We start from the raw sequence: 14,387 nt of genomic DNA, 5'->3' as shown, positions 1-14,387 counted from the left end.
CAAGGGGCAATGGGCACAAACAGGAACACAAGAAGTTCCATCTGCACATGAGGAAAAACTTCTTTATTGTGAGGGTGACAGAGCACCAGAACAGGCTGCACACCCAGCAAGTTTGTGCAACTCCTTCTTTGGAGATATTCAAAACCTGCCTGGTAATGTTTCTGTACAACCTGCTCTAGGTGAACCTGCTTTAGCAGGTGGGTGGACTGGATGATCTCCAGCGGTCCCTTTCCACCCCTACCACTCTGTGATTCCTCTCTGTGCTCTGTTTCCAATTCCCTCGTACCTAAACCATCATCATGTTATGAAGAGCAGATTGGTGCCAACTTTAATTTGTTATAGTGAGGAATCCAAGTCACAGAGTTACTTGAGCCATTTGCTTCTGTCATTAAGAATGACAGATTAAATGGGAACAGATTTATTACAGTACTTCATCTTAAGCATCGTATCCTAGATTATTTGCAAGGCCACTGATGACTCCGGCAACCTTGGTCAGTCAAAATGCAAATCATAGCAGCCTCAGGGGGAAAACTGAAAATGAATGCAAAAGATCTGATACAGGACACTAGTCACACACCTTGTAAGAGCAGTTTTTCCATCCTTAAAACTTGACCTCAGCAACGTTTGTTTAGGTAATTGTGCAAAAATCGTATGAGAATAATATGTAAAACTCTTGGCCAAAAAATTGCTTTCCTCAAAAGGTGCCACACAGCTGACAGATTCCTTCTTCTCTATGACCTGTGATTTAGGTACATTTCATACACAAAAGGCAGAAATTTCACCAACATGGCAACTCAAAATACTCATGAAGGTCACTTGTCACATACTATACAAACTGGATTCATACCCTATCCTGTTTTAATTGCATTAAGTAGGGAGACTATCTAAAAAAAAAAAAATCACATCACCTTCACATTCAAAAATATTAATTCTCTTTTGGTTCAGGAACACATTTCTCATAAGCACACACATGCTTATTCCTCTATCAAACAAGGCCGCTACAAATGCCTAACCTTCAAAATATTTAATAGAATTAAGCATGTATTTAATTTTTTGAATTTTCTTTAATCAGTTAAGTGTATTTCCCTTGTCAGTAACTCTCCATCCATGGAATTCATCCTTAAATCCTAACTTTTTACTTTTTTAATGTAGACAACTGTCTTTGCATGCATAGATAAAGACGACATTCCACTGCACCTTCTTTCCAACTACTGCCAACCTGAACATTTAATACATATTCCTTTAAAGAAATTTCAGTGAATTTATTGTATAAAATTATGATTGGCATGGTACAGAAAAGTTCCTTTTAATGCACATTTCCCATTAACTTGTACACAAATATTACAAGTATCAAGCAAAATGCAAAAGTCTTAAGAACTAATTCCGTACTACAAAAGTGTTCACATAGTGAAGTTACTCTGGTTACAAAGTGTCATGGAAATAAAAGCACTTCAAAATACACATTTGGGAAACCTTCTTGAATAGTCAACACAACCTTAAGTTAGTTAAAAAATGCAAAGAAAGAAATACCCTTTTCAAAACACTATTGTTGATTTGGCAAGATGAAGCAAAGTTCAGATAAGTTCATTTACTGAAGGATCGTTCCTTCCAAGAAAAAAAAAATAAAAAAACTTTAGTTAAGAAAGGGCTCAAATATACTATGATGACAAATAACGTCATCAAAAAGTTATCTGGCTCTCTTGCTTTCACACAGGAGCTGTCAGAGGCAGAGATGTGTAAATGAACGTTTCCAGGTCTAATACCTACAGATTGCCTTTTCAAAAACAAACCAACCAAAAAAAAAAAAATCAAACCCCAAAACAACAAAAAGAAGACAATCTGAAGTTTGTTGAATCATTTAACTAATTCTGTTCCTGAGGTCACAAGAGACCCAAGAACAGCAGTCTGCAAAGGATATATATTTAAAGAATAAAATTGAACTTCCACTACCAAGGGATGCAGAAGTGTCAAGTTATGCAAGTACCATACATCCTCACAGTAAGACTGTTAGGAGGCTATCAAATCTCTGCTTCCCAAAGACCTTGAAGACACGCCATTCTTGAACCCAACAGCCTTACAAGAAGGAGGCACAGTCATACTATTAGAAAAAAACACAAGATTTTGAAGACTGAAAGCATCCTTGAAAACTTACACAAAATAACTACAAACTAAGCAACTCACAGCTTTTTTTTTTTAACAGGTGACTTGCATGTGTTTGAGCAATTGAACATCGGTACACGTATCTACATGAAACTCACACATACAAGACATCATATTCAGGCATTATCGTTGTTTTCCTTTTACACACACACAAGTTACTGTTGGGTTATCCAGTCTATTCAAACGCACTGAAACAGTCCACAGCGCACATAAAAGGAGCATTATGCAATACAGTGTTGTCTTGCAAAAATGGAGTCAGAATTCCTGAGTCTCAGACACATCACTGTCCACCTCCATTACTGGATTATTTGTTTTTCCAAGGAGAACCTCCAGTTTTCATTTCTTCAACTCTAATGAAATTTATAACAGATTGTGTTTTTAAAAAAATGTAAAACTTTAGAAAAAAATATGCCAACCAAAGCGAATTTTTAAAGCTTTCTAAAGGGAAGGGGAATTCACTTACAAAATAAAGGCCACCTTCATGTAAAATTAGTACTGCCAGTATCCTATCATTTTGTTTAAAGGAGAGATTTAGCTCCCTGTTCTGGAAGCCTTATTACATGCAGTCACATGAGTTGAAAAACACCATCCTTTTAACAATTAAAAATACTATAAACAGGACTAACGTGGAACAGCCCTTTGTTACAATCACCAATGCAACAGTTAAGTCATGCATTCTCCTTCGAATAGTCACTGCAATCTATCACAACTTCTGTATTTTCCCTTTTACTTTGCATATTACACAGTGTAACTTAAAATGTTATTTAAGAGCACTTCAGTCCCACAATGTAGGATTTAAGCTTGTGTGAATACATATGCATGGCTCTGCAACATTTTCAATGACTTACAAAAATACATTGAACCAAAACTTTATATAGGGTTCTCTTTTAAAAAAAAAATTAAAAACTGAAGGAAAAGCCAAATGGTCCCATCACTAGCTAGATAATACACTCCAAGTTCTAGAAGCAATTCCAAAGCAAAAGCACATTCAAGAATAACGTACATTGAGTTGCATACTTCCTCATTCATCTTTATCAGTAATAAAATTCTACTGCATATAATTATTCAGCCTTATAAATAATGCTAAGCAGAAAAATATTTACCTCTGTGCTACTTTTCTCAGTTTATAGAAGCATTTCTCATTTTATAGAAGCAAAGGAAAAAAACTAAAGTGCAGACTACAGGCCATGACAGGCATAATAAATGACCAAAGGTGCAGTCAAATTTGCATTTACATCATAAGTTACTTCACCATCTTTCTTTTCTTGCTAGAAGTCACCCCATGTGCAATTGAAGAGCTGGTTGGTTGGTTTGTCCCACAGTACAACCTGTAACCACTTGTAATTATTTTTTTTTAAAACTAGTTGAATTGTCCATAGATATTTCTAGGCAACTGCTTAGGTTCACAAAACCTTACTTTATTAATACTTGCAATCACACAATATTGACACCTCCTCCAGAGAATGCTACTGTCCTTTTGTTGCAGTATGTGGTTGAACCACTGATGCTCGGCTGACTGTCTTTAACAAGCGATGTCTTCATTTCCATTTCACAGGCTACAATTGCTGCATTCAGTTCCACTTGAGCTCGGTGAACAACATAAAACATGAGTCCTATGCTTATGACAATCTGCAAATAAAACAAAAAAAGAGCGTTGTAGGTTGTATAAATGGTAAGCATGAATACAAAGCAACTGTTCTGAACAAAAAGAAAAGTCAATTCAAAGATTCATGGAGGCATCTAGTGATGCGACGCTTTACAGGCAAGACATTAGAAGGGACATAACCAATGAGTGGCTCTCAACCTACATATGCTAACAGCCTAACTAGCTTATCAGAACATAGATATTACATACATTACATTGGTATGAATTGAAAAGGTATTTTCTTTCCTTCCATTGCCATCTATATATACCTGTTAGAAAGCAACCCTTTCACTTTCTCTCTTGGTAATATGATTTCCACAAAGAAACTGTATTTCTGTAAGTCAAAAAGGCTGTTTTCCATGTACCAAGTGAATAAGAGGTTGAAACTGTACTGGGCACCTGCAACTTGCAAAACAGCAGAGACCGAGGATGATGCAGAGTAAAGGAAATAAAACTTCTTGTCCCTGACCCTTTGGTGTGGAAGACAGCTGAGAGCAGCAGTGTCACTGTGCTTCTTGGATATCAGGAGTTTCTCAGCTGCTTATAATAGTCTGCAAGGGTAGAACTTGATTTCTGGTGGATAGCTCTGAGAGGGGACAGGATGTTAGTGGTATGGAGGTTTTTTGTGTATTTTAGAAAGGAAGTATCATCCAAAACAAGACTTTTAGTTCAGCTTTTTGCTCTGAGTTTTATTGCCAAGAATTTTCAGACTTTCCCTACAAAGATTATCAGGACTAAACCTGGGCAATTTATGCTTAGAAACTACTTATCCAGCAACACTGGCATGCACTGCATTCCCCAGAGGCAGGCTTTGGTTTCAATAAGATATCAGTTAATCTCTTAGCTGAGATCCTCCTTAAAAAAAATAAGATCTTCAAATAAAAAAAAAAAAAATCAAGCTATCACATAGTGAAAGTCCCTCTGAAAGAAGTGAATTCCTCTGCCTTTTTTAACAACATTTTTTGAAACTAGCTTGCCCGCAACTTCCTTTCAAAACAACAAAAAGGTTTTATTGCTTACAGCAGAACCTGAAGTATTGAGTTCAAAATATGAACTTCATTATTAATTCGTTGGGCTGTGTTTTCTTTAACATTAAAAACTATCACTTAAAACTTCTGTCAGCATGGCATAAAAGATACTAGACTATTACCAAGTAAGATGATTGACAAGTATAGTCACAGGATAATGGCAGCTGGAAGGCATCCCCAGCAGTCTCTAGCCCAACCTGCCATTCAGAGCAGGGTTGGATGCAAGATCAGACTAGGTTGCTCTACACTTCTACCCAGTCAGGTCTTGAAAACTTCAAAGGATGGAGGTTTCACCATCTCCCTGGGCAACCTGCTCCACTGCTTGACAGTCCTTGTGGTGAAAAAGATTTTCCTCACTAATTCGAATTAAACATTTCAAAAACTGGCCACTATAAGAGTTAAAAAGAGACTATGGACACCAAATCCTATTCTAAAAGGTTATCCAAATATTTAAATTTGGCTGGTTTTAGAACTACTACTACAAATAGCCTAGTTACCCACTTGAATAATTTAAAAAGTATATAGATAGAGACAACCGTGACATGTAAAGGAGTTTTAAAGCTATTTTCTAAATCAAAGTCCCATCAAAGCCCAGCCAAGCAAAGTAACAGACAGATGCCTGAAAGAAAGTAGAAGAACATAAGTAATTCCTCCACTAACAGGCTTCCGTTGAATTATTCAGTCAGGACCCAAACATTCAGACTCTCCAGCTTTCGCTTACCTGAGAAATAGTTATGATACAACCCGTATAATCTACAAAGAATAGTACATGTCATTTAAAAAAAAAATTAGTGGGAAAAAAAGGAGAAGATCACTAAAAACACCATTTCACAACTAAATGTTTCACACTAAAATGAAGGCCGACCAAGTAATCATTTATTTTCTTTTTGACCTATTGAGGCTGTTTACCCTACATATACAAAGGTATTTTTAATACTCATAAACCTGTTCTATGAAGCCTATATGTTCCACTTAAGAACACTTGTTCCGAGATGCAGTAAAATGGTCCTAGACTTAGTTTTACACCTTAGCATTGTTAAACATCAGCTTTACAATTGTAAAAAGTGAGAAAAATAAATGACTGCAATACCAACTGAAAGTCTGCAAACCACAGTAACTGCTGTTCAAATACAGCCTGAAGTGCCAATGCTGTCAGAGGAGGTTTTAATATATAATCTGGTTCTGAAATACTCCTGACTTCTATGCTTATAATGGTCTCAGACTAAACGCTTACCCCCAAGATTTATTGACAAATTAGTTCATCAGCTAAGCTTATGTAAAGGTACTACATAATTCTCATTAAGTTACTCGCTTGCAAAATTCAGATATGCTGATTTAGGCATTAGCAAAATGGTACTTCTGTACAGCACTTTCATCCTGAACACCTATGCAAACAGTGAATACTGCAAGGGTGCCGAGTCTAAGCACCCTGAGCACAGTAGCTCACAGCTGGTGGCACAAGGGCTTTTGCGTAGCAGTGGCTTGACAAGTCTAAAATTCAGCAGGCGATTACCACAGAGGGCAAGAGAAGAAAACTTGACACAATCATGGCAGAAAGAGAATACTGAGCAAGTTTCGCTTTGTGTTATGCGAGGTATGAGAGAATTGAACTTTTTTAACAGAAGAAAGCAATAAAAGAGAACAGTACACCGGAAACACATTTATCTGTGTGTCTAGCAGTTAACAAGCCTGTGAAAATGAAACATCAGCTCAGTTTTACACACTCTACTGAAAATACCAATAACAGAGACATAAATCAAACACTTTTAAAAACCTACTTTTCAATAGCACGTGCCATACTTGCCTGGCCTTCAGTTTGTAAAAGGTCAGCTGCCTCAGACTAGTGATCTCATAAGCCAACAGAGAGCAGCTCTTTACCCCTGAGACAGGTATTAACCCAATTTCCTGCAGCCCACCCTTTTTACACTGGAAGTAGTGCATTCCAAAAGGAGAAACACACAACACAGGATCTCTACATCGCATATATTTTTCCACAGGCACGCAGTTTCCAAAGCAAAGATTCAATGACATGAAGATGACACAAAGTTACAGGAAGAAAACTTGCCTACTGTCTCCAGAAGTAGTCTTGAATACCACTGGTATAGACAAGCAAGAAATCGGGGGACAAATAAAGAAACTCAAACACAAGATGATGACTGTTTCCAAGAGCAACTGCTTACTATTGCAGTTATAAAGAGACCAACATCGCTATTACCAAAGTCCATGAAAACCTTTTTTCCTTACCTGTAAACTGAATATAAAATAGCCACTAACACTTTGTTCTGCAATCACATCCTCCATGGTGCGCAGTGTAGTGCCCAAGTACGAGTTCAGGAGCTGAGTAGGCAGCAGTCCAACTGAAGAAGCCATCAAGTAGTTGGGTAGGGACAAGTCTGTAATCTGAGAAAAGACAGCATAAGAAATCAACCACAGTTCCAACACAAGCAATCAGACTTCAATTCCCACAAACTTCTGTGCAAAATAGTGAAAGAATTTCTTACTTTCCTTCACTGAAACTTTCCACTGTGCCTGAACCTGAGATAACACAATAAAACAGCATGTGGCTAGTTTTCATCTGGCCTTTTTAAAGTTACTTGGTTTTATTTCATTTTATCTCACATTATGCAACATCTCTGTGCAGAAATCATTAATAAGGATGCAATTACACTGTTCATTGAAAATGTTCATTGCTTCATGGTGAACAGAGCCCTACAATTTATGAGGGTCTGCTCACCCTCAAGGAGGAAATTACTTTATCAAACATGAAGGTCTAATGCAAAAATCTATTTGCTTTGCATTTTACATGCACGGTAACTAATAAAACAAGTAAATGCTCAACATGTCACTGTATTAAATATAATTCAGGCAAACAGAATGGCAGAAACAATTTGCCTCTGCAAGGGAAGTTATATAGCTCATTAAGATACATGCATGTATCAGTAATCTCTATCAGCAACATCTACTGTATCTATACTGATATACATGGGCATTACCAAGATTCTCTACCGAAGATGTTTTTTCACATCTCACTTTAATTAACGGACCAAATCGTACACGCAGCTACAGGTTTTGTTAGTTTCTCTGGAAAGAAAATCACTAATAATACTTATTACAATTTCCTCTCTTTGCTATGAAATTTATGTTCTGAGTCAGTATGTGGAGAGTGTACATGGGAACAAAGTATAGCTAAAGTAGTGTCAGCAGCCAACAGGAAATACTATACATGAGAGCCAAGAGGTCAAAAGATATTTGTGCAAGAAACATGAAAATTGGAGGAAACTGTGGGGTAAAAATGAATACGAAAATGGCAATTTTGAAACCGGCAGTCTAAGCAATTTTCCATACAATTCGGTTGATCACACAGTAATAGAACAAGTTCTAATTAAGAACAGCCCCTAACACTGGGAGCCTACATTGAAATTATTGACCTCGACAGCTTCCTACAATGCTGAAGACAGAAGAATAGCAGCAAAGTTACTCATTTTATCATGCTACTCTTAAAATAAACTTTGGTTACTATGAAAGTCACAGACTTGGATTCTCAGAGCTCTAAGCAACATTGGTGGAAAGTTTTGGGGAGGAAGGATGGGTAGTGGAGGAAGGGAAAGCAATGAAGCATAAATATTAAGAATAATTCAATGGAAAAAGATCCAATAAGCCAATTCCAAACTTCATACTGCAAATTATACTTCCCACAGACTTAAATATATACCAGCAACACAAATATTACATTTTCCTCTCCACACAAGACTAATTTAGATTTATAATGAAAAAGCTCTACATAATTATGTCAGAACTTCAGATTTGACCCATGCTTTGAAAGGGCATTTTTTTAAAAAACATTATAGTAATCTGGGCCATGTAATAAGAATGCACAGTCAAAACTTCCAAGGGAATATATTGCCAAGGGAATGGAGGAGCTGCTATTAAAAGTCTCTAAAATACTAATGTTGAGGCAAGATTTGCTAAGTAGGGCACTGTCATTAAATCTAGCAGAGCTGCAAAACTTCCCAAAGATTGCTGAAACACTCCTGAGCATCTTTTTCATTTCTGTACACGTACTAAGGCCACTTCAGTTGCAAAGTAACATGTCTGCACATTTAGATCTGTCCTGAAGCAACTGGACCTCCTGGGCCACGAGAGAAACGGTTTCCACAGGAATGGGAAGCTGCCAGTGGACATCTCAGAAAGAGACTTGTGCTTCCCATTAAAATGTAAGCTAAGGGTGGGGAGTAATTTGCAGGTGCCCTTGTAACTCCAGGTTTGCAGAGTTTAGATCTCCAGTGGTATCCCTTCTCCTAGAAGGCATAGGAAGTGGACGGCATCCCTACCTAAGAAGCCTGAGAAATTTTCAGTAAAACTTACAGCTTTTCGTGTTTCTCCTTCTACAAAAATATACTTGTTCTAGCAACCTGCCGGACTGGGATTTGCATGGCCAAGCTGCTAAACAGAGGCTACCAGGACTCTGCTTCTATCGAAAGCTCAAGCCAGCAAAAATTAACAGGGAAATCCCAATGCAAGTATGGATGAAATTGTTACAGGCCATACTGATGTATTAAAATAAAATTAAGAACTACCTAACCATTCTGGTAACAAAAGTGTTAGCCACAGATTCTCTCGCTAAGCCTTGGACAAGCTTTGTCCAGTAAAACTTTTGTGTATTTTTTACAGCTGACACCTTTGGTTCAGTCCTGTCAAAGAATAAATGCTTGTGTCAGGACTTTGTTGGTGCTTACATGCCTTTGGGGATTGCCGCAGATTTCTCCCCCCTCGATTTACAAAATCCCATGTTTCAGATCAGGTAGGCTTAGCAAGTGAGGACAAAGGACAATTCTGATGCTCTTCATTTTCTCCAGAAAACAAACAAACAAACAACAGCTAGGGAATAAAAACAAAACAAAAGAAAAAATAGCTAGCAACTTTCCAACAAGTACAGTAACCAGCCTGTATATTTCTGCAAAACAGCTACCATTTCTTAAACTGATTCTACTGTGTGCATTTCTGGAACCAAAGATACACATCTGGAAGGATTATTTCTTACGCGTAATACTGCTCTTAGAGGAGAAGGAAGAAATATGAATTCTGATCTAAGCTCAACCTGGCACTAAAAATAATCAGTTTGCACAAATTTAGCTCCGGGGACCCAGCAGCGGGAAAGAGGTGATAACTTGCATACCAGGTCTCCTTACAGACATGCCTTTAGAACACTCAAAGAGTTTTCAAGGGGAGAGGGCTGTGAATGGGCAAACACTTCAGTAACAGATACCAGCCCACTCCCAGGAGCTCAGGCCACCCTGGCATCACAGAGACAACAAATAAACAGAAACTCAACGAGAAATACAAACATGCTTTCGGTTAAGAAGTTTCTAGGTCTTCCAGAAAGGCAAGTAAATGCATTACTCCACTGCTTCAACTGTAAGAGCAACATCATGACCTTAAGAAGCAAGAATTTCATGCCTGGCCGACGAGAAACTAAGAGATTCCTGTTAATTTCCTTCTTGTGCTGTTTCAAATAATATGATCTCATGACTAATCAAATGCTATGAAGCTCTTCATTCTGTACATTCCCCTGCAATTCAACCTCCTCAAACCCCTCAGCAGATGGTACACACCACTGAACAAGTGTTTATAGAAACCCATTAATCCCAGTCCTGCAGATGACCCCTCTCTCCTCAAGGTTATGCCTTGCCCTGGACCTCATGTGTCACTTCCTCCCTACCCTCTCATTTAAGTATTCTCAGTATCTCTAGTTTACTTATAAATATGCACATAAAAAACATACATAGAACAGACTGTTGGAAAATCAAAGATGCAGAGGTTTCAAGTTCATTGTTCTTTCTTTTACTAATAATGCCTTTCCAAACTCACTGCTGAGGTTGCTAGCACAGGGCATGGAGAAATGATGAGGGCACCCCAAACCTCCTTGCATTTTAAACTAAAGAAGAGCATCACGTTTTCAAACAAGTCGGATAACAAAGAAGTTACAGCTCAGTCTGGTAGGTAGAATTTTGCATTCCATACGGAGTTTAAACTTGACTTACAATGGGAAACTGCCGTGAATTTGAATTTCCAGATTTGCATGAAAAAATTTTATTTCCCAGTAATCTAGCAGTTCATATTAAATGTTCTCGGTTAAACACTGAACACATTGTACTTTATTTGACTGTGCTGCAAAATAATAAATCCAGAGTAATGAGTGCAACCCAAAGCAATTTTAGCAGGCAACATCCAAATTATTTGGCATATTCAGGAATCTGGTTCCATCTCATTTCCTATCTGTTATTTTAACACTGAAACTTTCCACTTGGAAAGAAAAACAATTTAGCTTGCAGTACTTGGAGAATACAAAACACTGACTTACAGCATCATTTTAATATCGCACTAGCCTGAATACTCTGCTGAATTGTGTTTCCAACAGAATGATTTCCTTCCTGGCATAACCACTTTAACTAAGTAATTCTCAGGTCAGTTCTTCAGATCCAATACTACTTTACAGTACCTGCTGACTACTTCAAGTGACATCCAGAAGCTGTGAATAACCAAAGCACATCTCTCCTCACTGTAGAAGGGTCATGCTGTAGCAGGAGCTTCACCTTCACATTGGGACCTCAGCCTTCAAGGACACTCAACCTGATTCTACCTCTTACTGCTCTGATCAAAATAAGCACCTTTCTCATGTGCGTGGACTTAACACCCTGTAGAGATTTGCCAGATGTACACGACAAGCATCAATGAAACTGAGCAAGAATTTTAATCATCTGTACACTTCTTTCTTTGAAATATGATTATTTACTTAAGTAGTTTATATAAATAGTTTAGGAAGACCTGGCAAGACTGCTTAAAAATACAACTTTTCCTCCCACTCTGATCACTTTAAAAACACTAGCACTTTAAAACCGTCCAGTTCTCTGCAGATTTTGCTATAGGGCACCTTGGTGCTTCTTTCCAACACCAGAATATAGTCTTGAAAGTCAGAGAGCGACTCCAACACAACGCCACTGAACGAGGCACCTTGAGAAGCTGCCTACCATCCCTCCGCAAGCACAGAAGCGCAAGCAAGGATGGCGCTTTCACTGCTTTACTTCTACTGTTAAGAAACAAAGAATTCAAGGTTTCTTCACAGGAAAGGAGGCAACCTCCACCAGTGCCACAATGGTGTGAGCCATCCTTCCAGCCAAAGATTCTTTCTTGGCCACGCTCCCCAGGCCAGGACTCACCGCGAAGACCGCGTTCTGGAGCCCAAAGGGGATGGGCGTCAGCCTCGCCAGAGCCACCACCTTGAGGCCGCTGCCGCCCTCCACGACACGGACGATGGCGCTGAGCGTCTCGCTGCCCTGGATCCTGGCCCGCGCCCAGCGCGCCAGCAGCCGCCTGCAGGCCACGTGGGCGACGAAGGTGCCGACGAGGACGCCAAGCACCATCAGCCCCATGCCCAGCACGAAGCCGTAGAGGTAGCCGGCGGCCACGTTGAGCAGGATGTAGCCCCAGCCGCACGGGAAGGACACGACGACGAAGCCCGCGGTGAAGAGCAGCACGCCGGCCAGGCTGTCCAGGCTCTCGGCCCAGAGCAGCAGGTCCCGCAGGTACTGGCGCACCAGGGCCAGCGAGGCGAAGCACAGGGCGGCCAGGACGCACACGCTGAGGCAGCTCTTGCACCAGCAGGTGCCCAGCAGGCAGCAGGAGCAGCGCCAGCCGCGGGTGTCGCCCGGCCCGGCTCCGCCGCCCGCCTCGGGCAGCTGGCACAGCAGCAGCTCGGCGGGCGGCGGCGCGCCCGGTTCCGCGCAGGGACCCGGCAGCAGCCCGCCCGCGGGGTCCCCGCCGCCCCGGGGCAGCCAGCGGCCCGGGTCCTGCCGCGCCGCCGCCTGCTTCACAGCCCGCGAGAGCAGCTGCAGCGCCGCGGCGCCCGCGCCCCGCATCCCCCCGCTCGCAGCGGCGGCAGCTCCCTCATCGCCCCGCCATGGCCCGGCGGGGAAGCGGCTGCGGGGAGGGCGGAGGGGAGGGCGCCGCGCTCGGCCTCCGCGCCGCCTCCCCACTCGGCCGCCGGGGCTGCGGCGTTAGGCGGCGCCGCGCTCTCCGTCCCGGCGGCGGAGCGCGAGTCCCGGCGGGCGGCAGCGACGGCGGCGGCAGCAGCAGCGGGGCTCCATGAGCGCTCCGCTCCGAGAAGAGCCTTCCCGGAGCAGCGCTGCCGATGTGGCAGCCTGGGCGCCGATCGCAGCCGACGAGGGGGCGGAGGAGCGGCGGCGGCGCCCTACCCAGCGGCGGGGCTCCAGCGCCGCGGACCGCCCTCCGCCCCGCCCCGCTCCGCGCTGGGGCTCGGCGCATCCTCGTCTTCCGGGACTTCGCGTCGGAGCTCCGCGCAGCTGCGCGCCGGTTTGGGTCTCAGAATCCCCCGCTCCGCTCCCGGAGCTCCCTCCTGGGAGTTCCGCGCATCTTCCCCCCTGGGAGCTCCACGCATCTTCCCCCTGGGAGCTCCGCGTTGGCCGGGCTGTGCGCGACCCAGGCGGCGCTGGGGTCGCCCCCCGCCCGCGGCTGCACGCCGGCTGCCCCCGCCGTTTTCCTGCCCCTTTCTCAGGAGCCTCATTCATGACCGAGCTTTAACCGGCGGAAATTGGAGCGGCCGCGCTGTGAAGCCGGTGGTTGGTTGTCAGAGGAGTCCGTGGTTGAGGCGTCCCTGACCACACGGTTGCCCTCGGGCTCTCCTAACGCTCCGCTCTCCCTCCCTTACATGATCTGCTGAGGGCAGAGGCTCTGCAAGGGGATCTGAACGGGCTGGATCCGTGGTATGAGGTTTAACAAAGCCAAGTGCCGAGTCTTGCACTTGGGGCACAACAACCCTGTGCAGCTACAGTCTAGGGGAAGAGCGGCTGGAAAGATGCCCGGCGGAGAAGGACCTGGGGGTGTTGGTTGACAGCGACTGAACATGAGCCAGCAGTGTGCCTGGGTGGCCAAGAAGGCCAATGGCATCTTGGCTTGTATTAGAAACTGTGTGACCAGCAGGTCCAGGGAGATTATTCTGCCCCTGTACTTGGCACTGGTGAGACCGCACCTTGAGTTCATTTCTGGGCCCCTCACCACAAGAAGGATGTTGAGGCTCTGGAGCGTGTCCAGAGAAGAGGAACGAAGCTGGTGAAGGGGCTGGAGAACAAAGTCTTACAAGGAGCGGCTGAGAGACCTAGGGTTGTTTAGCCTGGAGAAGGGGAGGCTGAGGGGAGACCTTATTGCTCTCTACAACTACCTGAAAGGAGGTTGTAGAGAGGAGGGAGCTGGCCTCTTCTCCCAAGTGACAGGGAACAGGACGAGGGGAATGGCCTCAAGCTCCGCCAGGGAAGGTTCAGAGTGGATGTCAGGAAAAAAATTTTCACTGAAAGGGTCATCGGGCACTGGCAGAGGCTGCCCGGGAAGTGGTCGAGTCACCATCCCTGGAGATATTTAAAACATGGGTAGGTGAAGTATTTAAGGATATGGTTTAGTGGCAGATAGGTATCGTTGGACTCGGTGACCGCAGAGATCTTTTCCAACCTGGTGATTCTATGATTCTGCAGAGGCTTCCTTGC

The 14,387-nt window shown here is 42.9% G+C and overlaps 1 protein-coding gene across 1 annotated transcript; it reads right to left on the bottom strand.

The window, feature by feature from the left end:
• Positions 1-1,247: 1,247 nt before the first annotated feature.
• TMEM64 (transmembrane protein 64) lies at positions 1,248-12,888 on the bottom strand. Its single transcript, XM_009558078.2, has 3 exons — positions 12,051-12,888; positions 7,078-7,233; positions 1,248-3,789 (listed from the first exon to the last, which is right to left on the bottom strand). The coding sequence occupies exons 1-3, from the start codon at positions 12,747-12,749 to the stop codon at positions 3,595-3,597; spliced, it is 1,050 nt and encodes a 349-aa protein (XP_009556373.2). The 5' UTR covers positions 12,750-12,888; the 3' UTR covers positions 1,248-3,594.
• Positions 12,889-14,387: the final 1,499 nt, after the last annotated feature.

The sequence above is a fragment of the Cuculus canorus genome, chromosome 2 (genome assembly GCF_017976375.1).
Source record: "Cuculus canorus isolate bCucCan1 chromosome 2, bCucCan1.pri, whole genome shotgun sequence".
Taxonomy (NCBI): Eukaryota; Metazoa; Chordata; class Aves; order Cuculiformes; family Cuculidae; genus Cuculus; species Cuculus canorus.
This window is presented reverse-complemented; position numbering and strand designations above follow the sequence as displayed.

Coding starts and splice junctions, on each gene's coding strand:
- TMEM64 (XM_009558078.2), bottom strand. CDS start 12,749: ATGCGGGGCGCGGGCGCCGCGGCGCTGCAGCTGCTCTCGCGGGCTGTG. Junction 7,234..12,050: donor TCCAGAACGCGGTCTTCGCG/GTGAGTCCTGGC, acceptor GTCTTTTCTCAG/ATTACAGACTTGTCCCTACC. Junction 3,790..7,077: donor ATTTTATATTCAGTTTACAG/GTAAGGAAAAAA, acceptor TTTTATTTGCAG/ATTGTCATAAGCATAGGACT.